At 40.5% G+C, this 18,784-nt stretch overlaps 2 protein-coding genes across 2 annotated transcripts; one reads left to right on the top strand and one right to left on the bottom strand.

Moving 5' to 3' along the window:
- Positions 1–8,977: 8,977 nt before the first annotated feature.
- On the bottom strand, positions 8,978–9,629 carry LOC100732941 (histone H2A.J). The gene has a single exon (XM_003470427.5). It carries the CDS (start codon positions 9,520–9,522, stop codon positions 9,133–9,135), a length of 390 nt encoding a protein of 129 aa, XP_003470475.1. The 5' UTR covers positions 9,523–9,629; the 3' UTR covers positions 8,978–9,132.
- Positions 9,630–12,302: 2,673 nt separating this feature from the next.
- Positions 12,303–14,436, top strand: LOC100732665 (histone H4). The gene has a single exon (XM_013153229.2). The coding sequence runs from the start codon at positions 12,355–12,357 to the stop codon at positions 12,664–12,666; it is 312 nt and encodes a 103-aa protein (XP_013008683.1). The 5' UTR covers positions 12,303–12,354; the 3' UTR covers positions 12,667–14,436.
- The last annotated feature ends 4,348 nt before the right edge of the window (positions 14,437–18,784 follow it).

Raw genomic sequence — 18,784 nt, 5'->3', positions numbered from 1 at the left:
AGGATCAATTTGGAAGGTGGGACTCACTTCAGGAAATCTTGGGCTTAACCTGTCACTGAGCACAGCTGCACATAATTTCTACAGATTTAGATCCTTGTTTCAGGTAGGAGTGAATTGGAGAGGGGGATTACATCCTCAGAAAACAGGAGCTTTTAATGAAAGAAGCTCAGTGGTAATAAATTCATAGCCAGCACATATGAGCAGAGAAATGCAGTGTTTTTTACCTCTACCATCACAGCCTATTTATAAAATTGTAGCACAGATTTCTTTAGCAAAAAAAAAATATTTCTTAAACACTTTCTGATAGGAAGTTAGGTACTGCTGATACATGTATACTAGCTAATGATACAAATTTTTGGTCATTTTTCAAAAGAAACCACAGGCTCTGTTTTCTTTAAAAAAAAAAAAAAAATCATGAGACCATGTTAGAAGTTGGCTCAAAAGAAGCCAAATTAGGCAGTAGGCAAAAAATGTTCCAAAAATGATAGATGATACTCCACAAAATAATTTCATCTACTACTCTATACTTTTGGCCTTCTTTGCAGTTAGACTCAGCACGGGCTAGTTTTAGTCAAGGGGCTGAAAGAAAGAAGGGTTGTGATACGAGTTTTTTGTGCTCTTATTCACTGCTGTTGAAAGGGAATTTTTATAGCTGACAAGTGGTATATAGGTCCAGTATAGGAAAGATAGAACACATAGGCATTGTATGTTTTGTAGACTTCATTTAATGTCTACTGAAAGTTTCAGGAATATAGGGATTCCATTAGTCCTATTCGCCTTATCTGGAACACATTATTAAAGGTTTTGTGAAGGGAAGACTTAGTTTTCCCATTACTGGAACAAAGTACCAATACTTGCAACTAAAAGGAGAAGAGCTTCATTTGGTTGTGAGGTTTCAGTCCATAATCTGGTGACTCCAGTGCAGCAAACAAAGTCCTGGCAGAGAGGCTTAGCAGGGGAAAAGCTGCTCAGGTCACCAAGACCAGCACGCAAAGAAGGGAGGAGCCTGGCATCCTTACAGTTTAAAATCACACAACGACCTGCCCTTCTGACCAGGCCACATTTCCAAACAGGAGATTTGGGGGAGCACTGTACTTCTAAACCGCAGTGGGTAACCTTTGTCATACCCTGCAATGTTCTGTGATACAGTTCCTCCACGGCAAAGGGTATCTACTCCCACTGTATTTGGATAGTTGAGGAGTCCTCGGTCACTTTCTCATCACTGAGACACAATCAGTGCTCCACACCGGCAATTTAAAGAGGTTTACTTTGGTTCACTTTTCAGTCCATGATTAGCTGGCTCTAAGGCAGAAGAGCATGACAGAGAAGCACTGCAAGGGAAATTGCTCATGTTCTGGCAGGCCAGAGGCCAGAGGAAGGAAATGCACCGTTCCAGGTCAGCCCTGTGACCTGCCTCTCCCGACCAGGCCCATCTCCTAACAAGAAGGCAGCTGCCGGCCTCTCATCTAATCACCCTCCAAAAACTCTGCCTAGGAGTGCATGAGGCCTTTGGAGGACATCAAGACAGAAACCGTAATGGGTCTGTCCATCTGGATCCCTTCTTGACACAATGAAGGGATTGCCTCACCCACCTTAGGCAATGGTAGAGATTGCATCAGTGGCTTGCTTGTCTTGTTTTCCACTTGGGCAGGATAATGAAGGCAGGATATTGGAAGGAGGGAGGGAAGTAAGATCATGGACTTATTTAATATACAAATTTAAACCCAAAGAAATTATATGTTAATATATAGAGACACGATAAATATAAACCATGATTTAGTAGTAGGATTACATGGAAACCAGAATATTCTTACCCTCTATGAATGCTTACACAGAAAGATGAATTTGAGATGGAAAGTTCTTTGATGAACATAAAATAGGGAACATTATTAGACAATATGGATGTTTAAGTGTGGGATTAAAATACTCGAAGACAGTAGCTCAATCTTTGGCGTGGTGCTTGAACATTACCAATACTTGCTTTGAGGTATCTTTTTCTACTTCCACTGCTGAGCAACCCTTTTTCTGGGTATCACATTACCCAGAAAGGTAAAGCAGCCCGTATCAATAGTGACTGGAGGGAACTGTCACCTAGGCTTTGCAGGGACTGGGAGTTGACCTGACAAAGCTACACCAGTGCTCTGTTGACCATAATTTCACAAGCAAGGCCCTAAGAGACCATAAAAAATCAAAACAAAAGCAAGATCAATCTATAGCCATGTCTAACTACAAACAGAAAAACATGACTTTGTCCAAACCATAAAAATGACCAGAGATTCCCATCCTGGTATGCATTAGTGTATTTTCCAATTACAGCCTCTCAACATTGACTACACCCACTTCCAGACAGCAAATAATCCAGGCAATCCTGAGCAAAACTCCCCAGTTAACCAACACAGACCCATGCCGATAATAAATCCTAACATCCTCTGAGTCAGACATCCCACATTTCTCCGTGCTGTGTGTTCTTGCTACAAAGAGCAATAAACACAACATGTTAAACTACAAATACAATCCTGGTTGTCTGCCCAGAAGGCATGGACAAAAACACAGGTTCAGCTAAAGTGCTTGCTCTTTGGACCAGGACTCTCCCTAAAAATAAAACCCTAGTGATTTTATATCTCTGAGGTGTACCTACTCACAGCCATTAGGTAAGTTCATGCCGAATTGAGTTTTCGTATTGGTTAAAGCACTTCGATGTTTATTTTCCTTGGAAGAAGATCTCTTGGAATTTTTAAATTACATAAATCAGATTTTTATTCTTTGGTGAAAATCATTTTTAATCTTCTATTCCCTGCTTCTACTGCAAATATTTACTGATATCCATAAGGAGGAAAGTCTATAGGGAAAGAAATAGATATAGATTTTATAAATTCATTTGCAGGCTACCTTCAAGAGCTGAGTTTAGGAAGTCTCTAGACCAGTGACTTTAAGAAAAAATTTGTTGGGGCTGGGGATATAGCTCAGTGGCATAAACACCTGCCTTGCAAGCAGGCAGTCATGAGTTCAATTCCTGGTACCGATAAAAAAAAAAAAGAAAAAATTTGATTTGAGCCCTATTTGCAATTTGGTAACATTTTCCTCAGTCTCATCTTTGTGCACCCAAGAACAGGCCAATACTGTGTTGTCTGCCTAGAACCGTGATTGGTGACGACTGGCTGTAGGCCCAGCGACAGGTTAGAAGTTGCCTGTAACCCTAGCACTTGGGAGGCTGAGGCCAGAGGATCGCCAGGAGTTCAAGGCCAACCTGGGCTACATAGTGAGTTCAAGGCCATTCTGAATACATAGCGAGACTCTTTCACCAATAATTAAATAAATAAAGAATGAAGAAGAGACTGTGTGTCTTTACAGGTCGTTATGTGTCTCTTGCTCTTCAGAATTCAAAATTGCATCTGTCTCACATTTGCATTCTCACTCTCATGCTAATTTGTGCACTTGTTTCTAACAAGCACAGTTTCATCAAGGATGTTGTGGAATTGCAGTGGCCATTTGGGCTTTTGACATGAAAGAGTTCATATAAGAGATAATTTAAAGCAGAAAGCAAATAAGCTTTCAGAAGCAGATTGTTTTTCTTGCTTGTCTAAAAGGTGATTTTGTTGAGGGTAAGGCTTTTAATCGCATGGCTTGATAAAATTATTAAGAATCCAAGCCACTGTTCAAATGTGCTGCCATTCCCTTTGATATATGTATGTGTGGAATTCTGATTTCCCACTTTCTGTCTTTGTGGAGAAAGAAAAATACAGCTTTACAGGCAGGGTGTGATGGAGCACACCTATAATTCCAACACTTGGGAGGCTGGGCCGGGGAGTTCACTGGGAGTTTGAGGCCAGGCTGGGTTACATAGTGAGTTCAAGGCCAGTCTGCACTGCTGTAGGAAGAAAGAAAGAAAGAGAGAGAGAAAGAAGGAAGGAAGGAAGCTTTACAAAGACAATTTCAAATCTGCCTGAACTAGTTTAATTTCTTCTTCTGTATGTTTTTAATTTTTGTTGTTGTTACATTTGTTTTCCATTTCCCTCTCTTAAGAACATTTACTTTTTAAAAACTGCTTTGTCATTGTCAGCTTTCTCATGTTTTAAACATTCCAAAATGCCTCCACTGGCTTTTGTGAGTTAATAAATTACCGATTTCCAAGATTTCCTGAAAATTGGAATTTGTATGTCAAAGCATGTATTTAACTAGATTGACTGATAATAAAAGCTGTCATTTCCAAAGGTTCTTTTAGCAATGTACTTTCTGACTTTTATTTATTCCCTTAGTGCTAGATATCAAACCTAAAGCCTCACACTTTTTTTTTTTTTTTTTTTTTTTTTTTTTGTCTTTTTCATTTTTATCGGTACCGGGGATCGAACTCACGACCACCTGCTTACAAGGCAGGCACTTATGCCGCTGATCTAAATCCCCAGCCCCAAGCCTCACACATGTTAAAGGTATAGTGTCATAATACTTCTAGCCCCTCTTCTTGGCTTTTTAAAAATATATTTTCAGCCAGGTGATGAGGTGTAATCAATCCTAGAACTCTGGGAAACTGAACCAGGATGATCTCAAGTTCAAGCCTAGCCTGCACAATGTAGCAAGACTTTGTGTCAAAAAATTTAAAAATGGCTGGGGATATAGCACATTACAAAGGCCCTGGGTTCAACCCCCAATACCACTAAATAACACATGAATAAATAAATTTTTTCACTGTCACTATGTGTTTTTCAAATTTCTATATGTGCAATATAAAAAAGAGTAAAAATGTACATCTATTCCACTAGTAAATTAAGAAACTGTGTCAGCATTTCCTCTGTGCAGGAAAAAAAAAAAAAAACTTTTAAGGGCTACTTCTTAGTCACATGGAAAAGTATAAGCAAACTACAGGGTGTTGTAGAATGCAATGATCCAGACTGAAAAAACCACCTTTGATATGATGTTCTGTCTTCTCTTTAGTGGCTCTCTTCCTTTGTCAGTTGATTAAATCCTGCAGATCCCCACGTCTCCCCACTGACTGTCATTACTTTTAATGTATTTGTCTCTACATCTCTTTACTCTCCTGGGATGATTTTATCCACTCTGGCTATTTCTAGTCTAGGCTCCCAAAGCCTTGTTCCTAAACTCAAGAAGTTGTGATGTAGCTTAGTTATATAGCACTTACCTAACATATGGAGGTCTTTGGGCTCTATCCCCAGAAGAAAAAATATATCAGGTATCACTAATCTATCTTTCGATGACCATGCCTTTGTGTACTATATTTTTGAGGGTTACACCTATGCCTACTTCTGAAGTTCTGCCAGGCTGAGTTTCACAGGAACCCATCTTCTCTTTCCATAATGCCTTGAGCATCTCCTTTCTAAATGCAGCCTGTTTCATTATAACCTTCTTTTCTGAGTGTGTATTTCTATGATACTAACATTCTCAACAGCTGATAAGCAATCATAGGAACAACACTTATTGTTCAGTAAATTTTACAACAGTTTCTATTTTTAATCTGAATATGTGAATTTAACAAGTGGGACCAAAAATAAAGTCAGGCTCACAAGTTTAACTATCTACTCATAATTGAATTGCGGATGTTCTATACTTAGTGAAACAGCTAGAAAAATTGTTTTCATGGTTTGCTACTGCAGTCTTCAAAGGATTACCAAAGTGTTTATTTCCATAGAGCCATACAGCTGTTACTCACACCAAAATCCAGTTTCACAAAGAATTAAGAATATAGCTACTATTCACCGATCACAGTTCTCTCATTCACATTGTCTCACTGAATTCTCCCAAATCCCACTGGATACACTATTACTATGCCCCTTTTACAGTTCAAACTGAAGTTTAAAGAGACCAAATAATATTTCCAAAATCAGAAGACAATAAATGAGGAGAGCAGGTTAGAACCAACGCCTCATTCCAGAGAACTTGAGTTCTTAAACCATGGTTTAGGGTCTTTCCACCACTGAAAAATGCTTTGTGGAGTCTGCATTCAGTATGCCAATCACTAGTTACAGGGTGAACTAAACCTTTTGATTTCAGATCAAGCAAACTAAACAGACCTGTTCTCAGCGCCACACAACTCAAGACTGGCTCTGCAGGAAAAACAAAGATCGAACCAATCTAGCCAAGTCACTGCCTGTAACACAGAACACACTTATCTCTGCAGGAAAGAGTATGTGTGCAAACTATGCATTGTAAATCTATTAAGAACCTGGGTTCAGTCAATTGGCTTCTGAAGTCTTTTTCCATATGGTCTCACTGCCTTGTAAATTAACCTCAAGAACAACTGTTTATTCACCAAGGAACATTGGCTGAATTGATTTTGCAGGTAACTGTCAATAAGGTATTTAGGTTAAAAAAAAAAAAAAGCACTCTCAAAACCAGAAATTAAATGAAGACGCTCATTGAGCTCTGAGACAAGTATTTGATCCTAAGAACACCTGGGGCAGCTGGAGGAAGATGGGGCTGTTACTATACTGTATTTGTTTATTGCTTTTTGGATAATGAAATTAAACAGACTGCTATAAAAGCATTGATGGTCTTTATCATTTTTTTTAGTGCTTTGGTAGTAATCTTTCAAATGTTCCATATTGTCAGAAAATTCGACTCATGTCAGAATCAACACTTGAAAAGTACAGTATATCATTTTCACATACAAACACATATGTATGTATGTATGTATGTGTACATATCCATACACACATTTGTCCTTCAGTACTGAGTATCTGTGGAGGATTTGTTTCAATTCAAAGGACCTCCTTTGGATTCCAAAATCTATAGATCAAGTCCTTTTAACACATTCTTCTGTGCACTTTAAACCACTTACAGATTACTCATTACTTTTGTAAAGCAGTATCTTGCCATTATGTAACCTGTCTCCTTCAGGATCACTGGAACAGTCACTACTTTAGGCTTGTGGGAAAGCATGCAGGATTTCAAAAAACAAAGTTATTTGTTGGGTAAAAGTACCTCCTAACCCTAAAAGCAAAGGTTTTGTTTGGGTCAATGTTCAGATTATAAAGTAGTGAAACAAGACTGTTATGACAATAAAACCTGAGAAAATAATTTTAAAATATCAAGTTTTATGTAAATGCTATTAGTTGTTACAGTGTATTATTTAGTAAATGATTACAAGGAAGTTGAGTATGGTCAGTACACCTGTAATTTTTCCCATATATTTTCCATCCATGTATAAATATGTGTGTATGTTGTTCTACTACCCCCAAGTGGTATTACTGAGAAGTACTTCTAACAAGTACTTTAAAAAAAAAAAATCTTATCAGTATACTTACCTGTAGGTAAATTCCTATCCGTGTAGGAAATGGCACATGTTTCAGCTAAGTGCCATGGCACATAAAAGTGAACAATCTTAGTCTTCAAAACAGGTACTGTGGCATACAAGGAAACCTTCTGAATAAGAGGTAGGCACTGGCATCAATAACTGGACACCCTGGAGCTACCATGGTATTCCTGGGGTCTAGTCTCAGATATTAGGGGGCAAAAATCTCCCTCCTCCAAAGCCTCTATGTGATTTGACTTTGTACACTTCCAAAATGACCAGAGGTGAGAGGTAATCTCAATATCCACAGAAGTTTATCTGTGTTATTCATTTGCCCCTTATTCTGTCTTCTGGAAGCAGGAAAAAAAAAAAAAAAAACCCCACAAAACAAACAAAGTCTGTGTGCCAAGATGGTAGAAATCTGGTTGCCCTCACTTACAGCTGTATTCTCAGCACTTTGTACACAGAACAGCACAGACACTCCGTAAACATTGGGGAGGAAATAAAATTCATGTGGGAAAATGGGCCAGAGAGATTTCAACTCTGACTTACAGGAAAGTTGAACCGAAAGAAGTGAAACCTAAACTGGGATCTTTTCTGTGGGTCTTGTGAATCAGATGGTTTGCTGAGAAGGATGAAATGGAAGGGTCAACCAAGAGAAAACAGGATTACTGGCTCCGCACTTGGAAGTGTGTTTCTGTACTTAAATCATGGGACCTTACCTTTCCTCACATCTTTACTAAAACAATCCTGTGCTGTTACCTAACATAACTCCTACAGCATCACTGGAACAGGGGTCATTACTTCAGGCTGGTGGGAAAACACGAGGGATCTTTTTTTTTCTGGTACTGGGGATCAAACTCACGACCGCCTGCTTGCAAGGCAGGCACTTATGCCGCTGAGCTAAATCCCCAGCCCCGGACTTTTTTTAAAAAACGTATTTGTTAGACAAGATAGCCTCTAAAAGCAAGAGTTTTGTCATAAAGCTAACTCAAGCCAATTCTCAAATATAAGATGATGGGAACAAGACCTTATTAACCTAAAACTTGAGAAAATCATTTTAAAACTCCCAAGCATATGTAACTCATGACTAAAATAACCACTGATGGGACATGTCAGGGGAGTGAGCTTCCATTTGCATGACTCATGCTTGTGTATTACACAAATTACTGCATGTTTCCTTCACTTTCAAGACATCTGAACATACTGGTGCTAGATGAAGATATCTGATATGGACATGAAAGGGCAATAGCTTTAGGTCTAAGAATCTCTTAATTGTGGTCATCAAGCCACCCTTTGGAGACAGTTGGTTATTCTACCCCACCTTTGGAAAAATATGGCCAAAAGACAACTTCCTGTCCCACACAAGTTCGGCCCCAAGGTTCTCTTTCTAGAACTTTGTCCTGACCATCCACAAACAGGCCAGGAGAGCAGAAGCCGTGGAAAAGTTAAGTACAGTAAAAATAAGTCCAGAGTAGGCCGCAACCGCACCGCCCATACCCAGCTTCTCTGACTCCCAGCCTGCCCATCTTCAGACCGCGGGGGACCCCCGTGGTGTCCCTCACACACCCTTAACGCCTCAAGGTTAACTTGTGTGAAGATCTAATCAAACCACAGCAGCAGAAACCGGCCGACCAGCACCAGCACCTGCCCCTGAGGTTTCGGGCCCTACCCCGACCATCCACCTCGACCATACTCTTCTGGTAGGTCCCGCCACCACACAGCTCTCTGGACTACAGGATTTTCACCGATTTTATTGGCTCCGGACTCCGGCGGGCTCCTCACTGCCCAGCTCCCCCTAGCTCGCACGGGCCCCTCCATGACACCTGGCAAAGGGCGTGCGAGGCAGCTGTGGAAAGGTCCTGCGCTCGGGGGTGGCGGCGACAGGGTCACTTGCTCTTCACCTTCTGACTCTCCGTCTTCTTGGGCAGTAGCACGGCCTGGATGTTGGGGAGGACGCCGCCTTGAGCAATGGTCACTTTCCCCAGCAGCTTGTTAAGCTCCTCGTCGTTACGGATGGCCAGCTGCAGGTGGCGAGGGATGATCCGCGTCTTCTTGTTGTCCCGTGCGGCGTTGCCGGCCAGCTCCAGGATCTCGGCGGTCAGGTACTCCAGCACGGCCGCCAGGTACACAGGCGCGCCCGCGCCCACTCGCTCCGCATAGTTGCCTTTCCGCAGCAGCCGGTGCACTCGGCCCACGGGGAACTGCAGGCCTGCGCGGGAAGAGCGGGACTTAGCCTTTGCCCGCACTTTGCCGCCCTGCTTTCCACGGCCGGACATGTTTACTTCTCGGCTAAAACTCCAACGAGGTAAAACAGTATAGAGCCGCCTGGGATGGAGGAAAGCTTCTCACCACACCGGAACTGCTCCTACAAACTCTTAGTGGCCACTAGGCAGCGCCGTCTGGTTGGGTGCTGCAACATCCTGGGTAGTGACAGGCAGCCGCTCCTTCCAATTAGAGAGCTAGTAGAGGACCCGCCTCCTCCATTCTCTCCAATCAAGAGCGCGAATTTCTAGCCCTCATTTACTTAGCCGCTTATTTGAATACAGTACGTGGGGCCGTAATAAATTCAATGGAAACTGAGGTTTCAACGTTGAAACTCGCTTATAAGAAAAGAAGTAAGATTAAAGGAAATTTTCTACCATCGCTGGGTAATGAGTGATAGACAAGACAGGAATGCTTTCTGTGCTAATGGGAAGGACAAGCTCACTTAGCCGAAATTTAACTTCCCTTGTCTCGGGTCTTGAAAAGAACTGGGTTGCTTGAGAGGCCGAAGGCATAGTTGAGTGCTAAAACCGGAAGTCTTGGCCTTGGCTTGCTCCGTGAACATCACAGCGCCACAGCTTGTGTTCCCAGTGAGGGCATTGAAAACCTGGGCATCACCTCGTAGATGAGCCCAGAGACAGAATGGCAACAATGTATTCTTATGTACCTAAACTGCAGCCCCATAGCATCTGAAACAAACCAAAATGTTTTTTGATTAGAAATTATTTTCTACTAATTCACAGAGTTACTTTCGTTTCCCTAACATTTTCCACTGTAACTCAATTACACTGGTATGCGAGTAATGTTAAACTTCCCTACTAAAGAATAATTTATGTGGATTGTAGCATCCATTTGAAAGTGAAACAAATGTCATCTCTCGTCCTAATAAAAATTTGGCATTATTGGTTTACATGTATTTATGTGTTATGTCTAAACGGATCACAATAATTAACCTACTGTAGGGACTTGATGTCTTTAGAACTGAGAAACAGTTTATTGTCATGGTTGAGACAGTTGTCCTGGAGCCAGACTACTGTTATGACCTCCAAATCCTGACTTGACCACAAATCAGCTGACCTTCAGTAAACTGTTTAATTTCTTTCTTTCTTTCTTTTTTTTTTTTTTTTTTTGTCTTTTTCATTTTTATCAGTACCAGGGATCGAACTCACGACCGCCTGCTTGCAAGGCAGGTGCTTATGCCGCTGAGCTAAATCCCCAGCCCCAACTGTTTAATTTCTACACCTATCTCAAAGTATTTTGAAGATTAACTACGTTAGTAAACATCTAATAATTTAGCTATACTGAATAAATGAACACACTAATCTGATGCAATTTTTAACATAATGTTACTGGAATGATTTCTGTAAAAAAGCTTAATTTTTTCCCCTGTATCACAAGAAATGTTTAAGAATTTTAAAAATTATTATGTTGGGCTTTTTTTTTTTTTTTTTTTTCATTCTGGTAAGTCAAGGAATCCTAACTGGAGTCACAAGTTTTTCGAACTTGTAGTAAAATTTGATTTAAAATTTTCTCCTAACAAGTATTCTTATGAATCAATAAAAGAAAGAAAGCTTTTAGACGTGTAATAAATTTTCAACATAAAGCTTTTCTGCTAATCAGGCTTATCTTCAAGACATGGATAAAAGGCTCCATTTACTAAAATATTCATTCAAGATATTAATTAAGGGGATGGGGATTTAGCTCAGCGGCATAAGCACCTGCCTTGCAAGCAGGCGATCGTGAGTTCGATCCCTAGTACCGATAAAAAAAAAAAAAAGATTAAGTAAGTACCTGAGTAGAAATTATGACTTGTCTCTATATACTGCTTCCTTTTGAGGCAATAAAACCTCTTGGGAAAATGGAGAATCCTGTCTACCAAGCACTGTGAGAATTCTTTTAAACTTTTATTTTTGTTGAAGGATCTTTTAGTGAGAAAGGAACCGCGAGTCTTTCTGATTTAGGAATTTGCAATATAATCTGTATCTAAAGCCACAGTGCTAGCGTCAATTATTTTACAAGAATTTTGCATTTTTAAGTGGAAGTTGTGAGAATCTCGGATTTGAGCGACATAACAAATTTACAGTAATTCAGTTCCGTAAGTACAAAGCACAGTCACAGAGTTGAAAAGCAAAGGCAGAATGCAATTCCAGGAAGAAGAGGCAGGAAAATCTGCCAATTTCACTGGAAGCATCTGAAAGGGGGAAAGAGGGGTGAAATGGGGAGCGAGAAGACCAGTTACTGAAATAATTTTCAGTCAGGGTCACAAAAGCGGGAAGGGGGGGTACTATTAAAGTATTTCCTCCCCACCAGTTACTTTAAAACATCCACACGTGAGACTCTCTAAGGTCATTGCTTTGATCTAAGATCTAAAGAGATATAGTGTTTTTAGGGATTTTCCTACTACTTCAGACATGCTAAACTAGGAGTAAACATTCTGTGGAAAAACAAAACAAAGCCCGAATTAGGGTGCGGAGGGAATCAGAAATATTGAGCATGACAGCATATGGTGTACTTTCTACTCCAGAGGTGAGAAAAAGCAACATAAATTCTATCATCTCATCTTGTTTAAACATTCACATGCACCCTGTGGGTCTTTCTTCAAGTTTATGGCAAAAAAATTGGGGGGGGTTAAGAATTTTTTTTCAAAATAAACATGAAACAAAACGGGCCTTATTTTGTGCTCTGCTTGATAGAATTGGGAGGAAATTCTCCAGAGGTGGGGCCTAGAGCTCCACCCACTTTCTTCTGGTTTTCAAACAGGTCCGCAACAAGGGTATATAAGTTCTGATCGGGCGGCTCGTAGTCACACTGGTTTCTGTCAGTCTTGTGCTCGGCGGTGAGCAGTCATGTCCGGTCGCGGTAAAGGAGGCAAAGGTCTCGGTAAGGGAGGCGCTAAGCGCCACCGCAAGGTCTTGCGGGACAACATCCAGGGCATTACAAAGCCCGCGATTCGCCGTCTCGCTCGCCGAGGGGGTGTCAAGCGCATTTCCGGGCTTATTTATGAGGAGACTCGGGGAGTGCTCAAGGTGTTCCTGGAGAATGTGATCCGTGACGCAGTGACCTACACGGAGCACGCCAAGCGCAAGACTGTTACAGCCATGGACGTCGTATATGCGCTCAAGCGCCAGGGCCGCACCCTGTACGGTTTCGGCGGCTGATCAAGCACCCCAGCGATTCACCCCGTTCCCAAAGGCCCTTTTCAGGGCCCCAGAGCGTCACGGAAAGAGCTGTAGACACAAATCCAGGTTTGATCGCAGCGTAGCAGAGTTTAAGGTGCAGCATTCTTCGGAAGGCGGGGGCTTTGCAGGGAGTCATTGCTCCGAGTTAGGCAAGTAGGGGAACTTAACAGATGGGGGAGAGGTTAGGTATTGGAGCGAGACCTGAGAGCTGTGCACTTTGTCTGAAGTGGTACAGTGTGTGGGTATACTCTATATGCCACTCCAGAGGTGCCTGCTGCTTCGGAATACTTATATTGAGCGCTATGCAAATTAGGTGAGCCCATGTACAGCTTCTAATTGGACCAGAGTGTCAGGCGTCTGAAGGGAGGTCCTTTGTGGATCAGGCCGTCTGATTGGCGCAAGGGTGGGCAGGACATCCAATTAGACAGCAGCGCCAAATGCGACCCCGGAACGGCTTGGCACAGTCGTCGAACATATTTTCTTAGCAAAACTTGGACTTGGGACTGGCAATAAGCGAAGTCTAAGACCGGGTGATGGCTGCAGCCCCTACAGTTTCTCGATGGGCCAGTTAGATACATTGGTCACGCTGAGGCTTGCGTCCTCCGGAGCCCTTGGCAGTGGAGGTCGCCTGTGCAACCGCAGAGGTACTGGCGTCCTGTACTGGCGTACAGGAGTCCGCGGCGCTACGGTTCCAGCCCCTGGGCCAGGCAGAGGTGCTGGAGATGGCGATTCCATCGCAGCAGGGAAGTGATCCGCGACTTCCGAGTGAAAACCCTGCTCAGAGCCGCCTGCGGGGGTCTAGAGGGGACCCGGGGTTAATAAATTCAGCGAAAACATGACGGGAAACCTGTTCTGTGGCGTGATTCTGCCCGAGGGCCACCGATAAATATAGCACAGCGGGGCGTAGGGGCTGGAGACCTGAACTGGCCACTAGGCAAAGCGGGAACCAATCTGATCTTATATAGGGACTTGGGGCGTAAGGCTCGCTAACGTGCAGCGTTAACCAGTCTCAGGCTCAGGCTCGTCACTTAAATACTTAGCCCAGCTGGGGTTGAGGGAACGATGAAGTTGTATGGGGCAAGCCCTGTCCTAACAAGAAAAACCCGTTTGGGGCTGGGGATTTAGCTCAGCGGCATAAGTGCCTGCCTTTCAAGTGCAGGTTCGCGAGTTCGATCCCTGGTACCGGTAAAAAAAAAAAAAAAAAAAAAAACCTGTTAGTCTCAATTTACGCGCGTCCTAGTGTTTTGGCATCAAGATGTTGAGTAGTCACAAAAACATTACTAACAGTTGCGAGCTGAGCATTCCAAACGCTAATTCAGTGCATTCCGTTCACCTGCAAATGTATGAAGTAGTTATTGATTACCATTTTACCAATGAGGAAACTCCTGCAGTAGTTGAATTAGAGCTTAAAACCATTTTTCCTATTTCCTTCATTTTAGATTTTTAAGATAATATATTTTACTGTGTTTACTATACGGTTTTGTCCACAGCTTAACTTGGAAAATATTAGTGATTTTATTTGAATAATCTGTCAGCAAGATTTCATTGTAAATCCATTTAAAGTTTTAGGTAGTTGTGATGGTTTTCTGTTTTAGTTGTCAACACTGATTTCTAATCGTGAAATTGGACTGGAAAATGTGACCTGCATAATTTTGGGATTTTAATGAAGTTTTATTTGTGACCATTATTTTAAAATGTTGCATGGATTTTGAAAAAGTACAATAAACTTAAAAATACTGCATCAACGTATAGCTATGTTGAGTATCGTTGATTGCACTTTTAAAATGAAGACTTTTTTTCTCTAAGCGCTGTATATTGCACCTGCTATATGGTCGTCTGCTATTTTTATGTCTGTCCATTTACCCTCGTATTTTATGGTAATTTGATTGCATGTGAGTTGTTACTTCAAGATTGCATTACCTTCTTTATAGGTTGTTCCACTTTTCAGTGTGAACAAATGAACCCAATTTTTCTCCCTCAGGTAACAATTAACGAATTGTTTATTTTTGTATCTTACAAACTGATGATCTAATTAAATTTTTACTCATCTCAAACTTAACAATTTTGATTATTTGGGGTAATGTATAAAATATCCATTTTATTGCAAATCAGAAGTAGAGAAACTTTTTTAAAAATTTAATGTTACACAATGAACATCAGAAAAATAACTTATTTGAAGTGTCATTCATGAATTTATTGAGTCTTTACCACCTTTCAATATAGTGGTGCAAGATATTATAGCAGTGCAAGGGATATAGTCATGAAGTTATAATACTTTATTGATGTTAATCATTTGGATATTAAACTTTAATAAATCACCTTATTCAATTTAAAACATACATATTTTCATATTTATAAGATTATCTTTGCTAAATTCCTTCTTACTCAATGTTCACTCAAATCATAATGCCCCAAAACAAACAGCAGCTTTACAATCTTAAAGGTTATAGTTGTTACATAAAAATAAGTTCTGCAAGAATGTGGTCTCTTACAATTTAATCATATACATGCGATTAATTAAAAATAGATATTTTATATCATTCCTATAATTTACTAAACCATTGAACTTGCCATACTAGACGTTAGTATATAGAAAGACATTGGACACATTTTCTAATTAAATATTTACATTTCTGTATCATCTTCATTGATCACAATCACTGGGTCTGTATTCAATTTACTCACTGAAAGACAATGAAACTAGGGGAAGGTACTGTGTCAGATCAGCCTTTTTAAGAAATAATTTTGCTACAGTTATGTTTCTAAATAATTAATTTAATTTTTGAGTTTTTATTTTTAACTTGACAGTTAATCACTTATAGGCCTCATCATTCACATTTAATTTAACAACTATAAACATAGTTTTTTTTCCTTCTGCATTTATTCTTTTTGTTACTGTTTTTCTCTTTTTCACTGCTTGTATCAAGATGCTATTTGTGACACATGCTACTGATGACTCACTTGTCCAGGACTTAGATGTTCTGAACTGGACAAGGCACACAGGAAAAGAAATGTGGTTATGCATTTACTGAAGGCAGAAAAGAAGTCTGTTCCACAGGACAAGTGAGCGCCAGTGAAAAGGTTCTGAGCATCCCTGACGAATGAGTCTTTAGTGTCCAAAATACTTGGATTGATCTTGACTTCATGCAATAGTAAGATCTTTGACGTTTGTCCCATCAAAAACTCACTTGCCTCACTCCAGAAGTAAACTCATCCAAAAACTAACTTGGCCTGTCCCCAGAAGTAAATGAAGGATCAGAAACAGTGACTTGATTGCCTGTAAGGATTAATAGCCTCTTCAGATTGGGCCTGCAGGCAGCGCTAGATTCAGATGAAGAACTGAAAACGATACTTTTCCGATTGATCTAAGGTGCTCTGGGACCTTAAATGTGATGTCATTGTGTGTACTCTGTTCTGTGCACGTCCTCTCTTACTAGGAAATACTGTACTACATTCTGCTCAGGTGACACATTCTGCCCTGGTTGTTTAGTCACCCTGGCACTAATTGCCTACTTTAGTGAGACTGGGGATTTTCCCATGTCATGAAAGGGAGATGTAGCCATCGCCACTCCTGGGCACACCACAGCATTTTTAACTTCATGAGGTCAGACTGCTGTAAATGTTACCAAGTAGAGGTTCGTGCCATAGGTTCCTAATCCTCTGACCTGGCATTTAAGCAGGGAAGACTTGGGGACTATATCCTGTATGTTTTCTTTTCTTTCACAAATTTTAAGGCCTGCTGAGAAATTCATCCTTTCTTAGTTTTCATGACATCTTTTTCATTTTTCCTCTCCTCACACTGTACCCATTCAGTCCCTCCACCTTTCTCTTTCTCTTTTTGGGTGTTAGGGTACCCAGATTTCCTTCCTCAGCTAGTTGTTTTTGGGGGTTTATGTTAGTTTGTTTTGGAGACAGTGTCTGTGTAGCCCAGGCTAACCTCAAAATCATGACCCTCTTGCCTCAGGCTCTGTCTCAGTTATTTTCTCAATATTGGGATAAAATAGCTAACACCCACAAGTTAAAGGAGGAGCTCACAGTTCAGGAAGGTTTCAGTCCTTAGCTGGCTGGCTCGAAGTACGGGTACATGGCAGACAGGCATGGCAGAAGAGAATGTGCGTGGCATGGCCAGCAGGAATCAGGGAGCCTTCTTTGTTTATTCCCTCCAGACTACAAGCCTATTGGTTGGTACCCAGGGTATATCTTACCCCTTAGCAAGTCCATTATCCACACCTAGAATATGCTAAATCAATGGATGGACCAATCCAGTATCACCCAAGACCCAGTCGCCTCCTAGAAGTTCCATCTATGTGCCTGTGGGGCTTGGGGAAGGGGCATAAAGACACAAACCGTAACAGCCAGTGCTAGGTTTACAGTTTTGCACCCCACACCTACTTTAGCTGTCCTATTTTGTTGCCTCTCAATTTCCTTTATACCTCTCTCATCTGTGACTGTGAATTCTAATTCTCTGTTGACAATTCAGCCTGATCATCTCAGCTCTAAACTTGGATTTTCCTTCTGATATCATCTCTTAAATTTCTAATCATCTAATGCTCAACACTTTTAAAATTCAATTCATAATTTTCCCCATAGACACAATACTTCCCATTGACACAATACTCTCTTGAAGTCAGTGTTGGTAATACTGAATGAACAAAACAGTGAATGTGCTTTGAATCTGATACGCTTTTCCTTCAAGTTAAATCAATTACTATTATTTTTGCATACTGAAGATTCAATCCAGGTGAGTCACATTACAAGCCCTTTCGTATTTTTTTTTCAATTAGATTTTATTGAGACAAGGTCTTAGCAAGTTTTCCAAGCTTGTCTCAAACTTGAGATCCATCTGTCTCAGCCTCCTGAGTAGCTGGAATTGTAGTTATGTGCCATCATACCTGACAAGTTAAATCAAATTTCAAGAAAAAATAGCCAGATGTGGTGGTGCATACCTGTAATCCCAGAACTCCAGAGGCTGAGGCAAGAGTATCATTGTGAGTATGAGACCAGCCTGGGCTACAAAGTGAGCTTCAGGCCAGCCTGAATTGCATAATGAGACCCTGTCTCAAAAAGACAATAAATAAAATAAAAACGTAAAGAATAAGTTTTCAATATAGATACATATAACCAAAACATTTTTTGGTACATGATTCAGCTATTGCCAAATTTTAAAGTGTATATTTAGAGATATAGAACTATTTTTGAATTGTAGATTTTATGAAATCTTAAGTAGATCAAACAGAATGAAGTTAGTACCGGGAGTCCCCTAAAAGGTAGAAATTTGGGCATTATCCACTGTTTCTCCTTCTGTCACATTGTTACATTTAATCTCCATTTATTATTTTTTTTGGCCTTTTTCGTTTTTATCAGTACCAGGAATCGAACTCACAACTGCCTGCTTGCAAGGCAGGCGCTTATGCCTGTTGAGCTAAATGCCCAGCCCCTTAATCTCCATTTTCAAAACGTTTACAATCTATCGCCTCTTATTAATTGCTTTGGTCACCTCCTAGTTTGGCTTCTCATTGACTTACATTTATAATCATTAACTACAGCTTTCCTGGCTAACTACATCCTCAGCAGTCTGCTACGTATATTATCTACTTTGCTATGTTGGGTCCCCTTAAGAATTCTACAAAATAAACTTCTTTTCCCTATTTATCCTGAAGATGTTAATAAAACTGACAGAGGACATAAAGCTATTAAACGGAAGAGCCTTTGTCAAAACTTGTCAGCTTTATTTCTTAGGCCAGTTAGCTCCTCTTTATAACAGAAGAAAATGGTATTTTCAAAGTAACCAATTGTTAAATCAGATGAACTAAATGTCTTTAATAATTCTTTGTACTTTGTAAGGAGCCAGCCATAAACACTTAATGTAGAACAGAACTGCTCAATAGAAATGATGCTATTATAGGTACAGCATGTTTAATTTAACACTCTGTAGCAACTATGTTAAAAAGAAATAGGTGAAATTCGTTTTACTAATATGTTTTATCTAACATAGTATGTCCAAAAATACTACCACGTCAATGCCTAAACAACAGAAAAATTATTGAGGTACTTGTATTATACATTTGTTTTCTGCACTGTTTTTAAATCAGTGTGT

Source organism: Cavia porcellus, unplaced genomic scaffold (assembly GCF_034190915.1).
Source record: "Cavia porcellus strain 051 isolate PalLab524CR breed Dunkin Hartley unplaced genomic scaffold, mCavPor4.1 scaffold_27, whole genome shotgun sequence".
Lineage (NCBI taxonomy): Eukaryota > Metazoa > Chordata > Mammalia > Rodentia > Caviidae > Cavia > Cavia porcellus.
The sequence above is the reverse complement of the archived record's forward strand: the minus strand, read 5'-3'. Positions and strand labels throughout refer to the sequence as shown.